This window comes from Aspergillus ibericus (assembly GCF_003184845.1).
Source record: "Aspergillus ibericus CBS 121593 unplaced genomic scaffold BO80scaffold_90, whole genome shotgun sequence".
NCBI lineage: Eukaryota > Fungi > Ascomycota > Eurotiomycetes > Eurotiales > Aspergillaceae > Aspergillus > Aspergillus ibericus.
The window spans coordinates 632-23,598 of record NW_020292188.1 but is presented as its reverse complement, the minus strand read 5'-3'; the positions used below and the strand labels follow the sequence as shown (position 1 = coordinate 23,598).

The 22,967-nt window shown below is 53.7% G+C and overlaps 12 protein-coding genes across 12 annotated transcripts; 7 read left to right on the top strand and 5 right to left on the bottom strand.

The window, feature by feature from the left end:
• Positions 1-95: 95 nt before the first annotated feature.
• Positions 96-481, bottom strand: BO80DRAFT_290118 (uncharacterized protein). Its single transcript, XM_025714989.1, has one exon. The coding sequence runs from the start codon at positions 414-416 to the stop codon at positions 201-203; it is 216 nt and encodes a 71-aa protein (XP_025569328.1). The 5' UTR covers positions 417-481; the 3' UTR covers positions 96-200.
• A 574-nt stretch (positions 482-1,055) lies between these two features.
• On the top strand, positions 1,056-2,145 carry BO80DRAFT_439756 (E2 ubiquitin-conjugating protein UBC8; the record flags this gene model as incomplete). Its single annotated transcript, XM_025721093.1, has 8 exons — positions 1,056-1,088; positions 1,218-1,234; positions 1,358-1,398; position 1,452; positions 1,523-1,560; positions 1,612-1,726; positions 1,778-1,959; positions 2,009-2,145. 8 exons carry the CDS (start codon positions 1,056-1,058, stop codon positions 2,143-2,145), a joined length of 564 nt encoding a protein of 187 aa, XP_025569327.1.
• Positions 2,146-2,623: 478 nt separating this feature from the next.
• Positions 2,624-3,956, bottom strand: BO80DRAFT_506466 (LAMTOR1/MEH1 family protein). The gene is made up of 3 exons (XM_025724547.1): positions 3,681-3,956; positions 3,416-3,576; positions 2,624-3,342 (listed from the first exon to the last, which is right to left on the bottom strand). The coding sequence occupies exons 1-3, from the start codon at positions 3,729-3,731 to the stop codon at positions 3,045-3,047; spliced, it is 510 nt and encodes a 169-aa protein (XP_025569326.1). The 5' UTR covers positions 3,732-3,956; the 3' UTR covers positions 2,624-3,044.
• Positions 3,957-4,575: 619 nt separating this feature from the next.
• Positions 4,576-5,978, top strand: BO80DRAFT_506465 (DUF2011 domain-containing protein). The gene is made up of 3 exons (XM_025724546.1): positions 4,576-4,743; positions 4,809-5,346; positions 5,455-5,978. Exons 1-3 carry the CDS (start codon positions 4,718-4,720, stop codon positions 5,836-5,838), a joined length of 948 nt encoding a protein of 315 aa, XP_025569325.1. The 5' UTR covers positions 4,576-4,717; the 3' UTR covers positions 5,839-5,978.
• Positions 5,979-6,181: 203 nt separating this feature from the next.
• BO80DRAFT_450609 (uncharacterized protein) lies at positions 6,182-6,674 on the bottom strand (the record flags this gene model as incomplete). Its single annotated transcript, XM_025721825.1, has 4 exons — positions 6,182-6,198; positions 6,253-6,444; positions 6,503-6,604; positions 6,668-6,674. 4 exons carry the CDS (start codon positions 6,672-6,674, stop codon positions 6,182-6,184), a joined length of 318 nt encoding a protein of 105 aa, XP_025569324.1.
• A 1,595-nt stretch (positions 6,675-8,269) lies between these two features.
• Positions 8,270-10,301, top strand: BO80DRAFT_430263 (MDR family MFS transporter). Its single transcript, XM_025720674.1, has 2 exons — positions 8,270-8,534; positions 8,587-10,301. Exons 1-2 carry the CDS (start codon positions 8,327-8,329, stop codon positions 10,029-10,031), a joined length of 1,653 nt encoding a protein of 550 aa, XP_025569323.1. The 5' UTR covers positions 8,270-8,326; the 3' UTR covers positions 10,032-10,301.
• A 752-nt stretch (positions 10,302-11,053) lies between these two features.
• Positions 11,054-12,958, top strand: BO80DRAFT_369853 (uncharacterized protein; the record flags this gene model as incomplete). The annotated part of the gene is made up of 1 exon (XM_025716413.1): positions 11,054-12,958. One exon carries the CDS (start codon positions 11,054-11,056, stop codon positions 12,956-12,958), a length of 1,905 nt encoding a protein of 634 aa, XP_025569322.1.
• Positions 12,959-13,306: 348 nt separating this feature from the next.
• BO80DRAFT_419940 (LSB5 family protein) lies at positions 13,307-15,623 on the bottom strand. Its single transcript, XM_025718324.1, has 4 exons — positions 15,137-15,623; positions 14,847-14,998; positions 13,774-14,796; positions 13,307-13,724 (listed from the first exon to the last, which is right to left on the bottom strand). The coding sequence occupies exons 1-4, from the start codon at positions 15,149-15,151 to the stop codon at positions 13,712-13,714; spliced, it is 1,203 nt and encodes a 400-aa protein (XP_025569321.1). The 5' UTR covers positions 15,152-15,623; the 3' UTR covers positions 13,307-13,711.
• A 164-nt stretch (positions 15,624-15,787) lies between these two features.
• Positions 15,788-17,327, top strand: BO80DRAFT_430259 (3'(2'),5'-bisphosphate nucleotidase). Its single transcript, XM_025720673.1, has one exon. The coding sequence runs from the start codon at positions 15,906-15,908 to the stop codon at positions 17,157-17,159; it is 1,254 nt and encodes a 417-aa protein (XP_025569320.1). The 5' UTR covers positions 15,788-15,905; the 3' UTR covers positions 17,160-17,327.
• On the bottom strand, positions 17,256-18,282 carry BO80DRAFT_289886 (mitochondrial 54S ribosomal protein uL6m). Its single transcript, XM_025714988.1, has 3 exons — positions 17,960-18,282; positions 17,785-17,898; positions 17,256-17,725 (listed from the first exon to the last, which is right to left on the bottom strand). The coding sequence occupies exons 1-3, from the start codon at positions 18,231-18,233 to the stop codon at positions 17,352-17,354; spliced, it is 762 nt and encodes a 253-aa protein (XP_025569319.1). The 5' UTR covers positions 18,234-18,282; the 3' UTR covers positions 17,256-17,351.
• A 633-nt stretch (positions 18,283-18,915) lies between these two features.
• BO80DRAFT_369848 (putative nuclear membrane fusion protein Kar5) lies at positions 18,916-20,504 on the top strand (the record flags this gene model as incomplete). The annotated part of the gene is made up of 4 exons (XM_025716412.1): positions 18,916-19,707; positions 19,753-19,974; positions 20,020-20,076; positions 20,124-20,504. The coding sequence occupies 4 exons, from the start codon at positions 18,916-18,918 to the stop codon at positions 20,502-20,504; spliced, it is 1,452 nt and encodes a 483-aa protein (XP_025569318.1).
• A 1,047-nt stretch (positions 20,505-21,551) lies between these two features.
• BO80DRAFT_450602 (uncharacterized protein) lies at positions 21,552-22,755 on the top strand (the record flags this gene model as incomplete). The annotated part of the gene is made up of 2 exons (XM_025721824.1): positions 21,552-22,037; positions 22,087-22,755. 2 exons carry the CDS (start codon positions 21,552-21,554, stop codon positions 22,753-22,755), a joined length of 1,155 nt encoding a protein of 384 aa, XP_025569317.1.
• Positions 22,756-22,967: the final 212 nt, after the last annotated feature.

Sequence of the window (22,967 nt, the reverse complement as noted above, 5' to 3'; positions counted from 1 at the left end):
GAAAGCTAGCAAGCTCTCCAGAGAGATCGGAGTCTTTTTGGGCACAGTTACATCTGCTGAGCGTCAACCTAAAAAGACCCACAGCGGTTCTACTCCAACTTTTCAAAGTAGTACCATGAGGTAGTGATGATGCATGCCATCATCGACACTTCTAGTATTTATGCTCGAACCTCTGGTGCTTGATCACGCTGCCGCACGGATCATGATCCCTTCCTTCTATACAGTATTACAATGTATTGACCACGAGGGACAAAATGACTGGGCTGGACAGGACAACCAAAGAAGTGAAGCAACACCGTCCACAAATTAGATAGTCTGGTGGCTATTGGGCGATAAGTATTGTTCCCCGGCATTCCACTAGGGGCCCCATTGGCGACGATCATCCCTTCCCGGCGGCTAGATCGAATTTTGGGCATCGTGTAGCCCTGTCACGGCCGCCGCAGGAGCACTATTGACGACGGAGGCTCGAATTGGTCGAGAGATGTCCGGTTTACAACGCCATCCTCGGGTCAGCAAGACCATATGGCGTATAATGAGATTATATGATGATACTAGGACAATACAGGCACTGACTGCAACGCGACCCGCGGGCAGGTGACGGGCAGCCGGCGAGGGAGTTGCCGGGCCTGACCCGGATTTCGCAGGCGTTACTCCGTACCAGTCAGTCCATCACCTCATCCCCGTCCCGCTATCAGTCATACTACGTACCACCCGTTCTTTAAGTTCCCTCGCTCCCCTTCAACTCCTCCCGCCTCCCTCGTCCACCTCCTTCTGTGCAGCACCCTTTCTCTCTCTCCTGGTTTTCCAACTTTTCCCTCTTTCTTCCTCCCATACCTCGCTTCCGGCGACCCCGTCCGGCCGCACGTCTACCGCTTTCTTCGACCTGCCCTATTGCTACCCAGAATCACCCCGCTCATTGCTTCCCCGCTCCGACCTTGGAGATAGTTACAGTTCAACCCACTCGCGCAATTCGCCCCTGATCCATATCACTCCGCGTCGACGGACTTGAGGACTCATTTTCTCACCTAAACCGAACTTACCCGGAGACTTTCAAAATGAGTAGCCCTAAGCGGAGAATTGAGACAGACGTGAGTACCCCCGCCCCCTCATCCTCTGCGGCGAGAGAAGTGGCTCAAGGCTAACATCTGAGTTTTTTTACTATAACAGGTCATGAAGTATGCCCTTGAACTTCTATGGCACCTATACCTGATCGCTAGCTGACCGTTGGCAGGATGTACGCACCCCTCCCCGTATTCGGCCACCAATGCCCTTCCGACTCTGTGAAACGAATACGCAGTTATGGGATAAAGAATACATTTGAGGAGGACTGTGAAGAAGTGTGCTGATAATCTCACAGGTTGATGAGTGACTATGAGGTGACTTTGGTCAACGATAACAGTGAGTTCGCTCGGCCGTTTGCCACACTTCCAGAGACTGACTGTCAAATGTAGTGTATGTCCACAGAGTTTCGCCTCGCAATAAAGCCGATCATAGGATGGATATTAACCGCACCATTTCACAGGCAAGAGTTCTATGTGCGCTTTAAGGGCCCGGAAGAGAGTAAGTCTTGTGACCCTGGACTGCCAGAGCTCGTCTTGCTGACATAGCCAGCACCCTTCGCTGGTGGCCACTGGAAGATTCATGTCGAACTACCTGACCAATACCCATACAAGAGCCCAAGTATTGGCTTTGTTAACCGGATCTTCCACCCGAACATCGATGAGCTGTAAGACAGACTCACCCACGTCTTCGTCTGATCGCTAACTTACTGTGTCAGGTCGGGCTCCGTCTGTCTGGATGTCATAAATCAAACATGGTCACCTATGTACGACATGATCAACATCTTCGAAGTCTTCCTTCCTCAACTCCTGCGCTACCCGAACCCTTCGGATCCTCTGAATGGCGAGGCAGCGGCCATGCTCATGAGGGAGCCAAAAAGCTACGAAGCAAAGGTGAAAGGTATGTCTCATTGCAACAAAATATCTCCATTCGCAGCTGACTTGGGTAGAATACGTTGCCAAGTACGCCAGCAAAGAGGCTGTCGACGAGGCCGGCGAAGACACCGAGTCAGAAGACGAACTGAGCTCGGCCGGCAGTTACGAATCCGGTGGCGAAGAGCCGGCCGGCACAATGGACGATGTTTAGTTCATCGGTCCTAAACTATTCGCCTCTTGCCTTGGACATTGCACACCAGTATATCGCATCGGCATCATCATCTATATTTTTCGGGACTTCTGTTCACTACTTTTCTCGGGTGTCAGGCGGAAGGGCGTTATAGCGGAGTTTTGTCATTTACGGGGCAATCGACCACGAGGGTGGCGAGGATGGAGTCAGAACAGGCACTGACCTAGGGTGCAAACCGTACTGTCTGAACTACTCCCGGTTTGTACTACACTTAGCCTTCAGACTGTATATCTCCAATGGAGCATATTGTTATAGTATACTACCCCCTCTAGCACATAGCATAGCGCGGTATTTAGAAGATAATCTGACCATCTGCAATCCGTACACTGCAATCACATTCAACTTGTTGTCCAGTACCGTATCTAACTAACCACTAATAGAGCTATCTCCTATGCGATCTACCCAACACAACTGAACTGAAGCCTAAAGCAATCCGAGTAAACATGCAGAGACAAAGGAAAGAGGAAAACAAGAAGTAGTAGAATCGAAGTGGATCGGATCGGCCGAAGGAACGAACCAGGGTATAAAAAAAAAAGAGGAGATATAAGCACCACCGATGGGAGAAAGAAAAGCTTAAGCTTGTCGCCAGCGACACCATCGATGCGCAAAGAAGGAAAGGGTATTAGAAAAAGGGTGGAGGAGCGAAAGAGACAGCAATCAAATCAAATCAGAACCTGAAATCAGAACGAAATAAGCAAAGGAAGGGGGAAAAAGGTAGAAGGGGTGGTGATATCAACGTCCGTCCGTCCGTCCGTCCGTCCATCCGTCATGTCGTGGTTTCATCCATCCATCCATCTATTTAACACACGGTCTCTTTTCGCACCCATACCACACAGCACCCATTCAGCCAGTATATCAGATCATGTAACCTTCAACACCCCAAACACATCCCGATCAGCACTGTCTTCCGTACTCGACCCCGGCCGTGACCGATTCTTGCGCGTATTGATCACCACCTCGCCCCAATGCTTCGGGACCGTGCCGCCTGTCGGCGAAACAGATCGCTGGGCGCGAACGGGGGTCGTATCGGTGGTAGTGACTTTCACGGGGGGTGCTGCGCTGGGGTCCGAGGCTGTGGATGGGGGAACAGCGCTGGGGAGAGTAGCGCGAGGTTGGAGGTGTGGTTGGGGTTGGAGGGACCAGATGTCGATGACGGAGCTGCCACAGTTCATCACCTTTAGGTTTGTTCTTCTTGTTGTCGGTTTCGTGGGGGAGGGAGGGGGTGGCTCACTCTGATGTCCGTTGACAGATGGCTTCGAGGGCTTCTCGTTCGCGCTTCAGATAACTGGGGTCTGGGTGGTTGCCTTGGGCGGATTGGTTTAGGGCGCCGTAACCGTAGCCGGGTTGGTAGATGTCATCTTCGAGGAGGCGGGCGGATTCGGGGTGGGTGGGCTAGAGGAGTGGTGGTTAGTTGAGGATTTGAGAATTTGAGGTTTTTGGGTCGGGCGCATAGGGAGGGGTTGGGTGCACCGGTGTTGGAGAGAGGGGAGGCTTACATTGTGAGGTTCTCGACGATTACGTCCGAGACAGGAGGCGCAGATACCCATCTGTGCTGATTAGATTGCGATAATGGCGGTGGAGGCGCGGGTTGATCGACTATGGGGGAACGGTGGGTGATTATGAAGGGAGGCTGATTGTCGCGGGGAGAGGTGAGAATGAATGACTGGGATGAGTGGTGAGATGAGGGATTGGATGTAGATGCGCGCGCCGGGCGGTGATGCTCAAGCGGAGATGATTTGTGAAGGGGAACTGGGAAGTTGAGTGGTTGGTTGATTGGGCGATGGGGATATTGGGTGACTGAGGAGGCCGGTTTGGATAATTCGGTGGGTGGGAGTGGCCCGTGCGAGCCGATGTCATGGAGAATGCGCTGCATGCATGGCACAGTATCATGCTGGAGATAACCGTTCTTGGGTCTTGTTAGTTGACTAGATTTGCCGTCTTTTAGTCGTGGTATGGAGGGTCCAGACTGGTGTCACCGTTGTACGACATCAGGTCAAAGCGGTGGTTACCGTCAAGTTGCACAGTACCACGACTGATTGAACAACAGCCATACATTAATGATCTTGAATGCACATATCACAACGCGATACTTACCTTTGACTCTGTGAAGCCTTTAATCCAATCAGCTTCTTAGTGGTAGCATTGGTCCTTATGCGCCTCTACACCGAGGCTGGGTATAGAAAGCTCCAGCCAACTATAGCAACCAACCCGCTGTAAACCAATAGTACATCACAATTACACGTCCAACTTTGATCTTAGCATAAGCACCTTTGGACTTCATCTTCATACAATGAAAGCAACCGTAGTCCACATAACCTTCAACCCACCGCAACATCCCATCTACCCACTCTAAATACTCCGACGGAGGGCCGTGGCCGCACCATCCCGCCCGTGGAACTAAGCCCGACTCCAGCACCGACATTTTTCACCACCACCACCACCGCCTATATTCTCCGACTGCGATAACCACCCTCAATCCCAGCATCCATGACCACACCCATTTCAACCAACCAATAAACCACCAAGAACAGACATGTTCGACCTCCCCAACGCAAAACGGTACGTCCTTACCCACCCCAAGCCTCAATCCCTCAATCCCACTAACAATCACAACCCAACTCCAGCGTCCGTCGCGACGAACTCCTATCCAGAACCTCCACCTCGCCCTCCCCCTCTCCACCCCCGGAATCCTCCCTCACAAACGCCCACCAACGTCTCAGCGAACTCCTAAACCTCGATTCCCTCCTCGCGCCCGCACCCACCTCCACCCCACAACAACCCGACAACCACACGGACAATCTCAACGAAGACGAAGAACAAGAATTCGAGTTCCGGTTATTCAGCGCCCCTGCGCCTACATCCACCACCACCGCCACCAAGAAAAACGACACTACCACCAAAGACTCAAACCCCACCGAAGAGAAACCCGCCCAGAAACTACGCATCCGGGTCCGATCGCCTACGCCCGGCGCGGTAGGGACGGAAGATGGACGCTTCGTGAAGCCGTTTCGCGGATGGGAGTATTATTTCTCGGCGCCGGGGTTGATGGCTGGTACTGGGGAGGGGGTGGAGGAAGAGGAGAGGTTGAGGGTCAAGAGGAGGGAGTTTGAGGATGTGGCTGTTTCAGGGGGGGAGGTTGTGCGGTTTGCGGGGGTGAAGTGGGTGAGTTTTTATATCTTTCTTTTGTTTTTCCTTTTGGAGGGGGGAGGGTTGGAAGGGAGGGGGTATAGGGGGTTTGGGCTTGGGTTTGGGCTGACGAGATGTTGCTAGCCGGGTTGTCATTTGCCGTGGAGGGTTGTTACTCTTAAGACGCAGCAGAAGGGTAAGAAGGGGTCCGGGGATGCGGATGCGGATGCGGCTACGACCTGTGTGAGGGATCCGGCTGAGAGGGCGCCGACGTCGTTGAAGAAGCCTGGCAAGAAGCGTCGGATTCAGTTACGGAAGCGGGTTACGGCTGCGGAGGCAAAGAAGAAGAAAGAAGAGGAGGCGAAGCTGCTGGAGGCGGAGAAGCGCAATCGGAAGAACCGCGAGAGGAAGATTAAGCGGAGACAGAAGGCCAGAGAACAGAAGGCTGCCGCTGCTGTGGCGGCGGGTGGGGATGCGCCGGCGGTTGAAATGGATGTGGATGCGTCTTCGGATGGGGGTAGTGATTGAGGGAGGGGTTCTTGGATGTATGTTCTTCTGGCTTAGTTCAGCTTATGATACCCCGGTTGAGATCGAATCATGGATTTGATTGATTTGCCTTCAGCATTTACAGATTTACGGAAACGTGCGAGCACAATGAGACACTAGCCTGACTCGGACTGTATTAGTAGACAATGCAGATATGCATGGCTATTGAAAGCAGTACAGGGTATATGAGAATGGATATCAACAGCAGAACAGAAAGGAATCAGAGCAGTCTATGCGGGGTATGAGATGCAAGGTAGGAAATGAGGCACGAATAAGGAATGGATGATGCATGCATGGAGCGGCATCAGCGGGGGCCTAGAGACGATCATTTGGTTTCTTTGTCTGCGCACGATCAGCCAGGCATCCTTCCACTTCATCGACCCGAAGGTAACTTACCAGCCGCGTCTCCGACAGTCTCAGCAGGCTTGGCCGCAGGCTCAGATGCAGTAGCAGGAGCAGCAGCCTCAGCGTGGGCTTCCGTGGCGGGGTTGGCCGCGCCAGCTGGAGTCTCCGTCACCTCCAGGGTCGGGGGCGCATCGGAGACACCGTGACCCTCGGGTTGGGCCTCTTCAGCAGGCTTATCAGCGGCTGCAGAATCACATGGTAAGCAAGTGGTCGCGGACAGCATCATCTCAGTTCAACATACCAGGAGTCTCCTCCGCAGCAGCGCCTTCGGGGTTCTCCTGAGCAGGCTTGTTCTTCTTCTTGAAGAGGGACTTGAGTCCGTTCTTGATCTTCTTGAGGATGGCTTGGATAACAGGTTAGCGAAGGCTTTGACGCGCGCGCCAGAGGGCTTGCGGGGTTCACTCACCAGGCATTTTGAGCTTGGAGGGTTGGAGGGGTAGATAGGCCGGGGGTAGTTGTAGATGCCGCGAAGTAGTGTAGTTGGATGATAAAGGAATGGACGACCACAACGATGAGTCGGGTCAAGAAGGATGTAAGCAGGACAGAGTCGACTTTGAAGAACAAAGAAAAGTCAAAGGCAGAAGACAAGAAGAAACAAAAGGCTTCGTATGGGCGTAGTTATGTGTCCTCCACGTGACGGGGCACGGTCCTGATGTTGATCGCCTGGCCCTTAATCTGCCCTCGATGCCTCCTTTCTTTCGTCCTGGACCCTTTTCCTGCTTCCTGCTGGCTGCTTCATCTCCCATCCTCATTACGGCCCCCGCCGATGACTGCTGCTGATCCACCGGCGCCGTCATCCACAGGCTAGCCCATTAGTCATGGCAACGATACTTACCCCTGGTGCTTCATCTAAGGAGGTCAAATAGACGAAGATGGGCAAGTGCATCGTCGCCCCCGCCGCGTTAGTCACCCTCGCTTCGCGCCTCTATTGCCAACGGACCAGTTGATCCCAGCATGACTATTCTCTTCTTGCAGTGGTGGCTGGGCTCAAGATAGCAACCTGACCCAAGCTCCAGGGGCGTGACACGGAGGTCAGGAGAGTCTGTCCGCCGTACTTACTCCTGAATCGGCTTTCCACGACCTTCCTTTCAGGGGCAACCCTTATCGTGAATGACCAAGCGCTGTCAATAAAACCCCGACAGAGAAGATGTACGAGGCTCTAATAGACCTTCACGGCCCCACTTTTACTTCGCGAACAATCCTTATTCTGCGCTTATTTGGGACTATTAGATGATTTGGGTTGCCGTGGTGGGGACCTGTATATAGGGCACGGAAATTGCCCTACTTCAGGTCAATGGACTCATATAACCATGCCTGGCTTTTTTTTTCCTGCAACGGCGGGAGCACTCTATCGTAGGAGGTCCGTTGACTCCTTCAAATATTCGCAGATTGTAGCCGTTTCATCTCTGCATGAGCAACGCATTCGCTGGGGAGAGAGACTCTTGGCAGCGCGCCGTTTGCTGTTCCTCCATTTTCATAGGCTTGTCAAACCGACGGTCGCATAGCGCGTGCAACTTCCAGCTGCCTGTCGCGTCGACAATAGATACGCCGTTCGTGCAGGCGCGTCGTGAATGGGTTACCTTCTGTGACCGGCCAGTTTAGAACTCCGACTGATAGGTCTAGTTCGAAAATAGGTCTTGCTCGGGGAATTATCGAGACCTGTTTGTCGATTCAGGGGGAGCTAAGCTAGAGGTCTGATCCGTCATGAACGCGCCCGAGTTGGGACAGCCATGGTTGAAAATCCACCGAACTCGAGCGTAGCTCGCTCCAAGGTTCAGTAGCGACCGTGGAAGAGCAAGTGTCCGACCGCTCCAGATCCTTGGTTGTTGGCTGTCATGGAGGCCATCCATGACTCTTTTGTTCCCCTTTCAAGCAGGATAAGCTTGGTTGGACACGGCAAGCGACAAATGAATAGATAGCAGATAGATAGCGGCTGGGAGCTCGTTATCAGACCGCCCGTCTGACTAACTGCCGCCGCTCCGCCCGGCAAGCAGCGCAAGTCAGACAACGACAACATCCGCTTCCATGCTGGAACTGTCACAACGGCAGCACTGGCAGCACAAGCATGCGCTCTGATCAACCTCGAACCGCTACTTCTACGGAACCCCAAGAGAGACTGGTGTGTGAACGGACGCCCCTCCTTGGGGATCAGACACCGACTGAGCCCGTGCCTTCGGGGGACTCGGAGGTTCCCTTGGCTGAGGAACCTAGCTCGAAAGAGCTCATCTTGGTCTTGGGTAGTATCTGGGTAGGAGTCTTTTTGGCAGCTTTGGGTATGGTTTGGCCTGCGACTGTCATGTTTGGGGTCGAAGCTCATAGTGGTAGATACTACGATTGTCGCTACTCTCACTGCGCCCATCTCGTCCTCCTTCCATTCCTTCTCCCTGCTTTCCTGGCTCGCCACTTCGTACCTGATCTCCAATGCCGCCTTCCAACCGCTGAGTGGGCGCCTAACGGACATCTTCTCGCGACGAACCGGGCTGATCTTCTCGAATATCTTCTTCGCCGCCGGCAATCTAATCTGTGGGTTGGCAAAAAGTGAGGGGACTATTGTACTGGGGCGTGTCATTGCGGGTATCGGCGGCGGCGGTCTCACGGCGATTTCAACCTTTGTCACCTCCGACCTGGTCCCACTGCGGAAACGCGGGGTTTGGCAGGGTATTGGTAATATTTGCTACGGAGCCGGAAGTGGACTGGGTGGTGTTTTCGGAGGATGGATTAACGACACTTTGGGATGGCGATGGGCCTTCTTGATTCAGGTCCCCTTCGTCGTGGTCTCCGGCATTCTGGTCGCTGTCACGGTGCGAGTGCCGGTGAAGACCTCTGAAAACGCCAAACTCAAGCGAGTGGACTTCCTCGGAGCCCTCACGCTCGTCATCAGTCTCGTGCTGCTCCTGCTCGGGCTTAACACCGGTGGCAATCGGGTATCCTGGACGCACCCTCTTATCCTCACCTCACTGCCACTCTCCGCAGTCTTCCTTGGGCTCTTCATTTACATCGAAGCCAACATAGCGTCGGAGCCAGTCATTCCTGTCCGTCTACTGCTGGATCGGACGGTGTTTTCGGCCTGTCTAACGAACTGGTTCAGTACGATGGCCGTCTTTGGTCTTCTGTTCTACCTACCTTTGTTCTTCCAGGTTCAGGGCTTGTCCGCCACAGCTGCGGGCGTGCGATTGATTCCCCAGGCCATTGGAACCTCCCTCGGCTCGCTGGGATCGGGGATCCTGATGCGGTCAACCGGACGATACAAGGTCTTCAGTCATGTGTCTATGTCTCTTATGGTTCTCTCCGGCATCCTGATCTGCACGCTGTCACTCACGACACCATCGTGGCTTCCGTTCATCTATTTCTTCCTGATGGGTACTGCCTATGGCAGTATGCTGACGATCACCCTGGTGGCCCTTATCTCTGCGGTCGACCACGAGCACCATGCGGTCATCACATCCGCGTCCTACGCCTTCCGCAGCACTGGCAGCACCATTGGCATTACGGTTGCCTCGGCCGTATTCCAGAACATCCTCAAGTCCGGTCTTTGGTCTCGGTTTGGAACTCGGGAGCACGCTGGCGAGCTGATTGGACGGATTCGGGATAGCTTGGAAGAAATTCGCCATCTCCCCACCGACTGGATTCCCGGGGTCCTGGATGCGTACATGGACTCCCTGCGCGCCGTGTTCCTCACATTGCTCGGACTGAGCGTACTGGGCGCGATGGTTAGTATGGGGATGCGCGAACACAAACTGCACTCGAACTTGGCACGGAGGGACGAGTAGCGGGTAGGTGGTATCTGCAGGGCCTATAGGAGATAGATTGTACAGCGTAGTAGATATCATGGATGCATGCAGTAACCGGTCGTCCTGCTTTGTTGGTCAGGCGTTGGAACCTGAGTAATTCCGACATCATCGGGTTGGGGCTGCAGGGTCCACCAACACCTTGGCGCTGCGGTGCCAGCCCGCCAATCAACAGCCGTGTCTTCGGCAGCCGAACGGGCAGCGAACCAGGACTGCCATCTTTGCTCTTTCCAGCGCAGCCTCTGGCCCGGGATCTTTTTGGAGGGACCCCCCCCCCCCCCCTCTCCGGCCTGGACTGGAGATGGACTGACCACAGGCAGCAAGTAGTAGTGGCACGACTCTCCTCCTCTTCTCTTTCCCTCTCCGCCTGCTCGGTCTTCTGCTGCACCTTTCCCTGATAAACCCCCAGAGTCAACCCCAGTTGATCTTGGCCGTTGCAAATCGGTGGCGTCGAGCGTTGCGCTGAAGTCGTGGCGACGGAACACCTTGACTGACGCCCAAGCTCCGTTTGGTGATTTTATTAACAACTAATTAATTCTCCTGCAAGTTCCGCTGCTCCAACGGCACACCGCTTCCTCCCTAGCCTCCCCGATCAGACCACCAGTCAGTCAACACGTACTGCGTCGCGATCCGCAGTCCGGCTTGGGTCGCCTCTGTCTTTCTTTACATGGCTTGGGTTCGCTAGTCTCGGCTGGAGGAGAAGAACGCTTATATTGGGTTGCCATTGATCGACCGCTAGCCACGCCTGGCCGACTTATATACAATACTCGCCTAGTTTCTTTCTTTACGGAGCATTGGGTTATCTGTTCTTGCGCACTGGTTGCGATTTGGTCCTGGACGGCATTGTCAAAAAGTGAACCGGGATTGGCTGCACGATCCCTGCAGGCTCTCGACAGCCCTGCTTCATTTCCGACAAATCGTGACGTGACTGGGATATAACGGCGGGATCTGCGCCTTAGATCGTGACCGGCCACATATTTCCTTTTTTCCTCTCCTTCATTGTGATGGCCGTGGGTTTTGGTGCGGGTTTTCCTTCGACATCCGCCGGGGTCGCAAACGTGGTTTCGAAAGGTGTTTGGTCTACGGAAATGGAGGTCGATGCAGTGAGTGAAGGAAAACTGGCTGGGGATACCACTACGGACGGCATGCATTTAGATAAAGAAATGAAAGAGGCCATGGGCTCTTCTCCGCCTCGTCGGAAACGCATACTCCTCTCTACTGAGAGCGCATTCGTCGACCATGTACTTCCGTCGTTGGTTCAGAACCCCGATATCGAACTACGATTGATTACCGATGAACCATCGGCCCTTCTGTCGGGCGCAAGCAAGGTCCCCCACTATATGGACACGGTGGATAGTCAAACTTTCGAGAAGAAGACAGGTGCTCGGAAATGGCTGAAGGCCAAGGCGGCGGAGCTGTGCGACTGGGCTGATATGCTGCTGGTTGCGCCGATAGATGCTGGAGCGCTGGGATCGATGCTGTATGGGTTGACCAACACGTTGACCCTGGCCCTCCTGCGTGGTTGGATGTCGTCGAAGCCGGTCGTACTGATTCCTGGGATGACGGTGTCTGAATGGCACCATCCGCTGAGCAAAAGGCAACTACGAGAAGTGGCGGAGTTCTGGCCATGGATAAGCGTGGTACCGCCGGTTCTGTGGGAGTCGGTCGACCCGGAGGAGCTCATCCAGTTACCCTGGGAAGGCTTGAGAGACCTGCACGAAAGTATTGAGCAGACCCTAGGTCTTTCGTTCTCGCAACTTTCCTCCATTCCCAATCAGCTTGCAGAATCAACATACCCGGTCAGCTTGCCAGAGCAGGCTCCAGGGGACGCGGCTTCTACAATATCGCGGCATCTTCTACATCGCGTCAACAAGGCCGAAACTGGTCCACGCTCATTACCGATGGAGCTATGGCTTAACGTTTTTGAAGATCAATTACACGATTGGGAGATTGCCAAGGCAGTTGGCATCCCCACGAATCTCCCGGTGCCGAAGGAATGGCAAAGTCACCTGCTGAAGATGTCCACCCCGGCCTCCCTGGAATACACCATTCTCCGCGGCTCATTCGCTGCGATCAAGAAGCGCATCGACAGCCTGCCACGATGGAAGCCTTTATCCGACCTCGCCTGCCATCTGATCTTCAAATTCTCCCGTACCGACATCCTGTCCTACCTCACCGAAAACCATCTTGATCTACTCTGGACGACATCTCGTCTCACCAACCTCCCGTACCGCGCGTCCGCGATCTACGGAAACCCCAACATCCTCACGTGGTGGCGCGATGCGCCGGCTCTTCCCAATAAAGAATACATTGCCGATGCCATGGACGGAGCCTCCCGCGCCGGGTTCGTCAATGTGCTGGAGTGGTGGCGGACCTCGGGCCTTGAGCTTCGGTATACCGAACGCGCGCTCGAAGCGGCCAGTGCCGAGGGCCGGGTTGCCGTGCTCGCCTGGTGGAAAGCCGCCTCGGCCAACGCACCCGCGTCGATACCCCTCCCCCTCAAGGTCGGCAAATCCGTCCTCCTTGCTGCCCAATCTGGCCGCACCGCCTCCCTGGCCTGGTGGGACGCCTCCGGCATTCCCTACACCCACGGGGAATCCGTCGCCCGCATCGCCAGCACACACGGCCACGTTCACGTCCTCGACTTCTGGCACCGGCTGAAAGGCTCCAAGATGATCTTCGACAGCCAGGTCCTCGTCGGCCCCACCAAGAACGGACACGACAACGTCCTCGAATGGTGGCGTCGCAGCGGTCTCCGCGTCGAGTTCAAAACCTGCGATATCGAAGAAGCCCTCGAGGACTCGGACCCGGTGTCGGGTGCTGAAGAACGCGTCCGTGCCTGGTGGGCCCGTAACGGTCTCAACCTGGGGGTTGGCACCAGCGAATGGATGAAAACGAAAGTTCTATAATTAGGATACCAAGATACCTTCCTTCATCTCTTCCTTATCCTTCTTTTATTTCCATCTTGTTCATCAACAATCACTTCACGAAGCTCATTATCCATAATACCCTCTTCCGCTGGCGTTCTCTTCTTTACTGAACTACCCACTTTTTTTTTGTGTTTATTTCTTCTGACGAAAAGATTCACGAATGAGAAGGGCTGGGAATGATGACTATTCGCATTTGCATTGTCTGGGATTGGCGGGGGTTGGTATTTGTTTATCGGTCTAGGTATGGGATGGGTACTAAGTTTCTTCTTGTACCTGTGTAGGGAATAAACATAGCGTGGTAATATCCTTAATCTTGATAATATTCTCGTTGGAGTATCCTATCCTGTCTCTTAGTGTATCATCATCTTTCGAGGGGCTTCGGTTCACCGGGCTACGCCAATATCTTGTAGCCATTATCCTCCTATCAGATGGTTGTCACGGCTGACTACTTAGGAATAGGGGTAGTTATGGAGTTTTAGACCCGTAGGTAGTAAGTACATCATTCATACATGGAATTTCATTCTAGCAACTACCCCGTGCGCCCGTACCATGCGGATTACCCGTCCAAGGAAGGGCAGGGATATAGAGTGACGCGAAAGCTTAAGCTGTCCTTGCGGAGGGGATGACTCTTTCTTGTCGTGGAGAAGTGAGGCGAATCTGGATTGGATTGGTTCGGTTTGATGTGATATGTATTGTGGGTGTGGAAAATGCGGGCAACCTGGTCTTGATCATCTAGACTTCTTTCCTGGGGTGGGTTAGTCGGTGTCAAGTTTTGAGGTTGGAAAGGTATTTACCAGGTAGGTTCGTGTCTTTCGATGCCAGGGGTGCGGATGGCGTTGCGGTCGCCGAAGGGGTTGTCTTCGTCGTCGTCGTCTTCGGACTCGGATTCACTGGAGCTGTAGACTCTCCTTGACGATGAGGATGGCACGGATATGCTCATGGGGCGAGGAGGCCGGGGTGGTTTCCGGGGATTAACGACTAGTCCTGCGAATGTCTCGGGGAGGTCGTCGCGATCAGGGGTCCATCCGGTTTCTAGTACGTCCTGGTCACTATCACTGTCGTAGTCTACACTCTTGTCTAAGACCTCGAATGCCATCAGTGCCGTGACGAGCTCTTCGTTCGCGTGGATTAAGCTGCCCAGGAATTCTTCGCTCTCCACATGTTGGATGTATCGGAGAATCTGTCGCCGTAACGTCTTGCATGTCTCGAACCGGTTTAGGACTTCAGCGTCTTCGCTCACACGATGCGTTTCGCGGTTGACTAGCTTCAGCGCGTTCAAGAGGTTTGTGCTGGCGACGGAGGATGATGCGAGGGTTTGCAGGATTTCTGGCTTCTCCTTGTCGATGTTGAAAGACCGACTTAATGTCTTCTTCTCCCGCTTGTCTTTCCTAAATGAAGATAGAGACGATTTGCTGGATGTGTGCTTGTGTTTCGGGCCCGTGAGCACCGTAGCAGGTCCATTTCCGGCCGACACGGACACAGTATGGCCCATTGCAGGTTCGTCAGAGGTACCTGAGTCCCTTAATACCTTGGCCTTCGCCTGGACAGCCGGCTGCTTGCGCTTCGGTAGCTGTCTATAAAGGCCCGTCACCCGCTCCATACCGGGGGTGTTCTTGTATGAGGCTGCCCATTGCCCAAAGAGCTGTTTGCATTTCTCTTTCACCAACGGGTCAGAAACTGGGTCGGTGGCGGCAATTCGGAGTCGCTCGAGCAATGGCTCATCGGCAAATTCCCGCAAAAAGCGATCACCCGTATTCTGGATCAGGAAATCCAGAATTGTGAGCGCTCTCAATTGGCGGTGAAGGTTGCCATATTTGCTGAAGGGGAGTCAGAACGTTGTTGATCGGAAACAAGCGGGCACACTGACAGTTTCTTACGCAGAGCGCGACTTGCCTCAGTGGGACCACTGCCCTGGATGCGAATGGCCTCGATTAGGTCCACGATTCCACTGGAGTCCTCCACCTCATATTGTTCGCTGGTGAGGACCTCGATCTGGACCGTCACAGCCGTATACGGCTTCTATAAGAGCGCATCTGTTAGTCTCAGCGGATGAGTTGGAGGTACATGTCGGCTGCCGTGAGATTGCAGATAATCATGTATGCGTTATGCAATTGACAGTGGGTCGGGCTGCGCGAGGCGGTTGCCAAACTGACTTACCGATGAGTGAAACATGGTGATAACCTCGGACGTGTGGGTATATAGCGATAGTATTCAAGGGAATGGGATATGATCTTCTCAACTCTCACATGCGCATCGAATTGTCAACAATGCATCAAGGAAGATCGATTCCGTAAAGGGGGTGGGTAGCGAGACGAAATGCAATCGAGTCCTCTTCCCCTCTTTGCGCCCCAGGTATATAATATCGGTCGGAGGGTATGCGCCCACAATGGTCTCACTCAACAGAGGCACTTCCCGGTGCCTGGAAGGATAGGTATCGATAGATATCAGGAGGGTCGCGGGAGCAGAACGGTGACGTGTTAGGCCAACTGGATAGCCGTTGTGGATGATGCCTAGGCGCGGGGGAGGACGGAGCAGCCGGGCGCACTAAGGGCAGCAGCGTTGGACTTGCAGACTACTCGCCGGGAGCTGATCTGGCTGCAGCAACAAAAGATGGAGACGAAGGATCGGGATGGCGCCTCCAACGTCATGCGGTGGTGTCGATAAGTCGGTTCGTTGTTGATACCATCCCGATCTCGTGACTGCCCCTCGCGACTTGCCCGATCGGGCTAAGTGCGGGGAACACTGGTTTCGAGCCTGGGGCCTCCCACTCCGATGTCCGGATGGTTCAATCGATCATCATGGAGGATACGACTACGAGCCTACGCATCCCACGCCCAGATCTTGGCCAGTGAATACGTTCCTTCGACGCAGGAACTGCATCCCCAGCTACCAATTGCTGTGCTGACTACTGACATCACCCAATTCCATGGGTCTGCGGTCGACGAATCCGGCAGATCCTTGCTCCATTCGCAGGCCGCGTACTATCTCCATCTTCTCCCGCCTAGTCCTCTGCTCCACTCTTCTACTGGGTGTCAGCTTCATCTTAAAAACCCGTCCCCATCTGGTTCCTCTTCTCCCCCACCTATCTCCCTCCCCTGCCCCTTATACCCAACCCGCCACCATGTCGTACCAGCAAGAACGCTACATTGCCGAACTCGCCGTCCAGCGCGCTACCCTCCTCACCCAGAAGGTCTTCAACGAGAAGGCCAAGGGCACCGTCTCCAAAGATGACAAGTCGCCCGTCACCATTGGCGACTTCGGCGCCCAGGCCCTGATCATCCAGGCCATCCGCAAGAACTTCCCCAACGACGAAATCGTCGCTGAAGAAGAGGCCAGCACCCTCCGGGAGGACAAGGCTCTCAGCGCAGAGATCTGGAGACTGGTGAAGGACATCAAGTTGGAAGACAGCGAGAGCGACAACCTCCTCGGAGGCCAATTGCCTAGCGAAGAAGCGATGCTGGACATCATCGACCAGGGCAAGAGCGCTGGTGGTCCCACGGGTCGTATCTGGGCCTTGGACCCCATCGACGGCACCAAGGGTTTCCTGCGCGGTGGCCAGTATGCAGTATGCCTCGGTCTGATTGTGGATGGTGATGTCAAGGCGGGAGCCATTGGCTGCCCCAACCTGCCCGTCAACGACTCCGAGACTTTGTCCTCCGGCATCGGCGCTGAGCAGACCAGCGGCGCCGGCAAGGGTGTCCTCTTCTCCGCCATCCAGGGTGTCGGTTCCATCAGCCGTCCCCTTACCAACGGAGCTCTCGCTGAGAGCAGCTCCATCTCCATGCGCCCCGTTCCTGATATCGCGCAGGCCGTGTTCTGCGAGGGTGTGGAGGCTGCTCACTCCGCTCAGGGCGACAACGCTGCCGTCGCTCAGCTTCTTGGCATCACCTCCCCCAGTGTGCGGCTGGACTCCCAGGCCAAGTACTGCTCGATCGCCAGAGGTGCCGGTGACATCTACCTGCGTCTGCCGGTCAAGAAGGACTACCAAGAGAAGATATGGGACCACGCCGCTGGTGACTTGATCGTTCGCGAAGCCGGTGGTCAGGTGTCGGATATCTACGGCCAGAGACTGGATTTCAGCAAGGGCAGGACCCTGGCGGCCAACAAGGGAGTTGTCGCCGCTCCCAAGGCCATCCACGACAAGGTTATCGGTGCTGTGAAGACCGTTCTGAAGCTGTAAGGGGCTGATAATGGAGGATTTGCCTATCATAAATATAGATTCTCGACAAATTCTGTCAGACCGTGCACGCTAGATGCGTCTAAAAGTACATAAAAAAAAGATACCAATTGCGAACCAAAAGAACCGTGCTCGGATATACATATACAGAAATAATAAACACAGTTTCGTTCCCCCAAGATATAGACGCCAGTTTCACCGAATCTTCTTGTCCTTCAATCTGATGGTCTCTCCGTTGACGAAGATACCCTTGCCCTTGTAAGGCTCCGGCTTGCGCCATGCGCGGATCTCCGCCGCGAACTTGGTCACGACTTGCTTGTCAACGCTCTCCAGCAGAATACGGGTAGGCTGAGGAGTGCTGGCCTTGACGCCCTTGGGGATACCCAGCTCAATCGGGTGCGAGTATCCGACCTTCAAGGAGACGAACTGCTGGCCGGGGTATTCGGGCTCGACCGTAGTCGCCGTGGATTCGATGGTAGCTCTGTAACCGACACCGACAAAACTCAGGATGCAGATGTGGCCTTCCGACACGCCGAGGATGTGGTTCTGTAGATGGGCACGCATGGTTCCTATAACAAACACCTGTCAGCTGCAATCCGACGAGAACGGCTTCCAGAACCGTACGCACCCCACATGGCACGTTGGTGAGTGACCAAGGTATCTTCAACGGCAAAAGTTGCCTTCCGCTGGGCTTCATCGTAGTCGACTTTCACGTAGGAAGGGATGTTGAGCGACAATTCACCTATCGCTCAGATGTCAGTCTAGGTCCGTCTTCCGACACCTAGGTCGGAGCGGCCACTTACCCAAGGGTCCCTTGACCTCAATGGTCATCTTAGGATAGTCGATCGATTTTGCCTTGGTTTTAGGCTGGGGGAAGTCGACGAACTTGAGCGAGACCTCCGGGGGGACGCTGATCGCGGCGCCTCCAACTCGCGAATGTGCCGGGGAGGTGGTCGAGAAAGGTTGGGTCCGGAGAGGGTGAGAGAACGCAGGGGCGAGGTAGACAGGCAGAGGTCCTTGTCTCAAAGGACTCCGCGCAAGCTGCCTAAAGCAGCTCTGGGTCAGGGAACATGACATGGCGACGGGAATTGCGAATTGAGGTCTGAGCGAGTGCTTGGGAACTCCGATGCCGACTGATTTTGTCCGGAGGTCTTGCCGCCCGATGGGGTTAGTGCAGTGTCACGTGATGCTCTGTATAGATGCCTTTCTATCTCTCCATCTCTCACTTTTCCTTGACTTCCCACATCTCAAATTGTCGGTCATGGTATCAGTATGAGCTTCGAGTAGTTGAAATTGATCCTAGGCTTTTTCATGTCTGAGTCTTCTACATTGGTCCACCAGTATATTACTGTCGCTCTCATTCCTTCTACACTTTCAACCGCGCGGCTGCTTTGACCGTCGCTAATCTCACCATTGCTGTTGTGTATCCTGAGTCTCTCCACTCTATTCTTTTATCATATTTTCTGCTTTATTATCTACAATCGCCACTAAGCAGTGTTATCTTCGCCGTCTCGTATACTTCCCCGTACATCTATCGCACTAATCCTCCAAGCTTGGCCATGATCACTATTTCGAAGATGGCGATGATCTCAGGACTTCGGGGGTCCTTGGCAAAACTCATCTATTGCCTCATACTAATACTGAACTCAAGTCTTGCTACAGCTGCCGTGGAATCCAAGGACAGTACGTTGACTTGCCAAGGTCATGTCCGATTACACTAACAAGCTAGCAAGCTCTATCAGCTCAAGACCAACACTCGATGGAGGACATCAATATGGCTTCCTTGCTGAAGTCGAGAAGTCAGGAAAATGACGTGCTATTTTCGGAAGCGCTGGTACTTCTCGAGTCAATGAACTCATCCCCTTCCTGCAATCGGATGGCAGTTTCAAAGCTAGTTGCATCCTGCGAATCCATCAGCGGCAGGCCCGAATCAGCGGATAGCAGTACATTCGTGACACTAGAACACGTTCGATCACTCTATGCAGCCAGGCTTGCCATTTGCGAACTCAACGAAGCGGGAGCAGTCGTTCCCACTCCATGCCTTTCTATAACAGTTCGGTTGCCCCAGAAGAAAGGGATTTTCGGGCTCTCGACTAACTACAGACCCCGCTTCAATGCTGCGGAGTCCGTATCCAAAGGGCAGCTAGAGACATGCCTCAAGTCACTAGAGTCACGACCGCAGTGGTGGACTTCATATAGCAACAGTAGACAGAATGCCGTGGTAATATGCCAGGCTGCTAGGTTTGAAAGCGAAAGGGAGGAGCTCCTGGAACTCCATAGGTCCATAATACAAAGTTCCGTCAAACTTGATCATGGCCTCCAGGAAACTTTGGAGGCGGCTGCAGCTGGATCCTCTCGTTATAAAGAATTCGTGCAAGCAGTTGAAGACATGAGAAACAGACTGGTATCTGACCTGGAAGAGACAGAGTCGCACTTCAAAACTACGTTGTCGAGATTACTTCGTGACATGGAAGCTTATGTTAGCTCAGTCATAGAGCCTGTTGCTTCTGCTATAGGGAGTCTGCATGGCAAGACAACGTTGCTTGACATGGTAAGCAGGTCACTACTTCCATGGAATATAACTGACGCATTGTAGACTATTGGGAATGCCACAAACGTCGCCGACCATCTTCAAAAGCTCCTGCAAACTTTACACAATGAGACTCTGGCAAGAAATAAACAGATGGCGGCAGCTCAGCAGCAGGATGTTCTAACAAGCAATGAGCTGACTTTGTCTTTCCAGTCAAGCCTGAAAAGGCTTATACAAGACGACATGGCCAGGCTGTCTCACAGCGTAGAGAGCTTTGATTCTTCTTTGGTAGGTTCTGTCTTTGTCTGCAGCATTAGAGTCTGACTGTGTTAGGAATGGCTTTCTGCAAAGTTTGTACAGATACTGCAACAAGAGGAGAGTATCTCGGAGGTTCGTGTCAGCCTAGAAGCAGTTAGAAAGTCAGCTAACCTCTCCAGCGCCTAAATGGCCTCGAAGTTGCCGTTGCTGAGTCTCAGGCAATAGCTGAAGAGCTACACAGAGCCCAGCTGCAACATAACGCAGCAATGCAGGGGCATTCTCAACTACAAGAACACCTGCAGACGAATATGCGAATCTCCCAAGCGCTCCTTGAGAAAACAATTGCTGCTGCTGCCAATTTGCAAGCGATGGTTGACGACACCGCAACCAGATACAAGGAAATACCTGCTTTCAGAAGCTTTCTGGGCTCATACCCTGCAGGGACCGTATATAGTCTCTTGGTCGGATTGATTGGCGCCCAGAGCCCGCGGCTTGCCGTAGTAATGCTTGTAATCGGTATTTGTATGCACACCCCCTCATTGTGCCGAGCATATCACTAAGTTCTGCTGGGAACAGATCATTTTACTACAACGATGATATTCTGATTTATGATTTCATGGTCAGGTCAATAGTAGTTTATATTTTGCAGCACTATATGACTCTACGTCATCTGCATGGTTCTCATTCTATCATTCGAAGGAAGAGAATGCTAAAGTAGCAGCAAGAGATTATGCCTTGTCTTGCACAATTATGACATTGAATGTAGTCTACAATGGCTAATGAAACCTGATCATACCGGGCCTGCTCCATGAAATTTATATAATGCGCAATAAGCTACCAGAAGCTAAAGTGCTCAAATTAGAGACAACTTTAGTATCAAGACTGCTTACTATGGCAGTCAATAACGAAGGACCATCAATTTAGCGTCTCAAATTGCAGACATTGGACACTGAAAGAGATCATACTAGACGTTGTCTCACTCTAGAACTGACCGCAGACTTTAGGGTTAGGCAGGGCAGAAAGCAGCGGTGTGATACGGCAAAAAAGCGCCCGCCGATCGACGTCAACCTTCCATGACCTTCGCGGAACCCCATCCCACCTCGCCGGAAGCGATCTCCATTACCTGAAGAGGGCTTGTGACAAAACGGATCATTTCCAACCAGTACGTGTTTGCCCCCTTCGCTGTCATCTGCATACCCATGCCCGAAGGAATCAATTCCAATCCCCGCAAAAAAGCCCCCGATCCACACTCAGACCGCCTTGGAAGCTGGAGCCGCCGTCTGGGGTCGCCGCATCTTCCCCAGAGCCCACCTTCAGAGCAAAATTAGCTGGTGTTCCTATTTACGGATCATTGCGTCAAATGACGCAGGGGTCGCACACTGGAGGTTGTGCAAGTTCTTTCCGGCGGGGGTTGAAGGAAATGGGTTTCTTTCTGCCTGGCGATAAGCTGACTCTCTCCCCGCGACTAGCGTTGATCACTGGTTCCCCCCTCGAGCTACCACGGGTGGTTTTTATTGGTCCTATTGTCCTGCGCCGTGAGGGCGCGTGCAATCGCATCGAATCCGCAATCAGAGCACCCTTCTTGCCCAACCACATCACACGAAAATATGGCCGATCCGGTTTCCGACGCCCCTGCTATGGACGAGTTCGCACAGACTCGAGGTGGTGATGATCTTTTCGACGATGAGATTGTCCCTGTCCCCGCAGCAGAACAGAAGCCCGTGCCGGAAGTGCATGAGGACCCTGCCCCCGTCCCTGCTGTCGAGAACGATGCACAACCAGCTCGGACTGATACCCCGCCACGGTCGCGTGGGGGTGAGAGACGAGGACGGGGTCGAGGCAGAGGACGCGGTGGACGGGGATCGCATAATTCAGGCCGTCGGGGCGATGGACCTGTGAAAACCAAGCCCGCTGAGAGTCCTACGGAGCGTGGGGACAAAAGTGCGGAGAACTCGACTCCTGAGACGCCTGCTGAAGGAGAGCAGACCGGGAAGGAGGATACAACGGCGGATTCTAAACAGGCCGCTGGAGCGGAGGGCCCGCGTGTGCCTGCGGTTCGTGGAGACAGAAGTGCTACCGGTGGACTTAAGAAGGTAGAGACAATTTCGGTGTCTAGCTGCGTGCGTGCTAACAGTCTACTAGCCGAAGCTTACGGAAGAGGAACTGTCTCGACGCATTGCTGCCGCCAAGGAGAACGCTGCTAAAGTTGCTGCTGCGCATGCTCGTGCTGAAGCTGACCAAGCATCGTTCCTTGAGCGCGAGAAGGTCGCTGAGGAGAAGCGCCGTCAGGAACGCCAACATCGTCGGGTCATGGACAACGAGCGGGAGCGTAACCGACTGCGCAAATTGAATGCCTTGAATGGACGGGAGTGGGATGCGGAGAAGAAGGAGGAGAACTACAATGGCCGTGGTGGTGGTAAGCAGTTCCGGCGTGGTATGCATGGCGGTGTGTCTGGATACGCTCGACGCGACTTTGATTCGCAACCCGGCGAAGATCTGCTCAACGATGACAGTCAGCCTCATCACTATCGGGGTCGTGGACGTGGTGGCAGGGGTGGACGCGGCCGGGGAGGACATCGCGGGCCTCGAGGAGAAACAACACTGGATGGCGCCTCTGACCAGCCTACTACAGGCAAGTCCAAGCCCGAAGCACCTGCTCCAGTCATCACCAACGAACTCGAATTCCCTGCACTGCCTGGCAGCGAGAAGAAGAGCGGTGACGGGGCGCCTGCTACTCCCGACCTGCTGAAATCGGACTCCTTGTCTCCGGTAGCAGGCACCAGCTGGGCCGAACAAGTCGAGTCCCAGTAATCTCAACTTCACGAATGCTTATGCTTCTCATATTATCATGATCTGCTTCCATCTCTTTTCTCAAGACCTGATGCACTCAATATTCCCCAAAATATTAGTTTGTTGCTTGCTTCGCCATGATACCATGCGATGACCTACAAGAGCGCCTATTTAATACCATTATGATGATGCTTTGCCCGGTGAGCTATGATGAGATTGTACATACATACAGC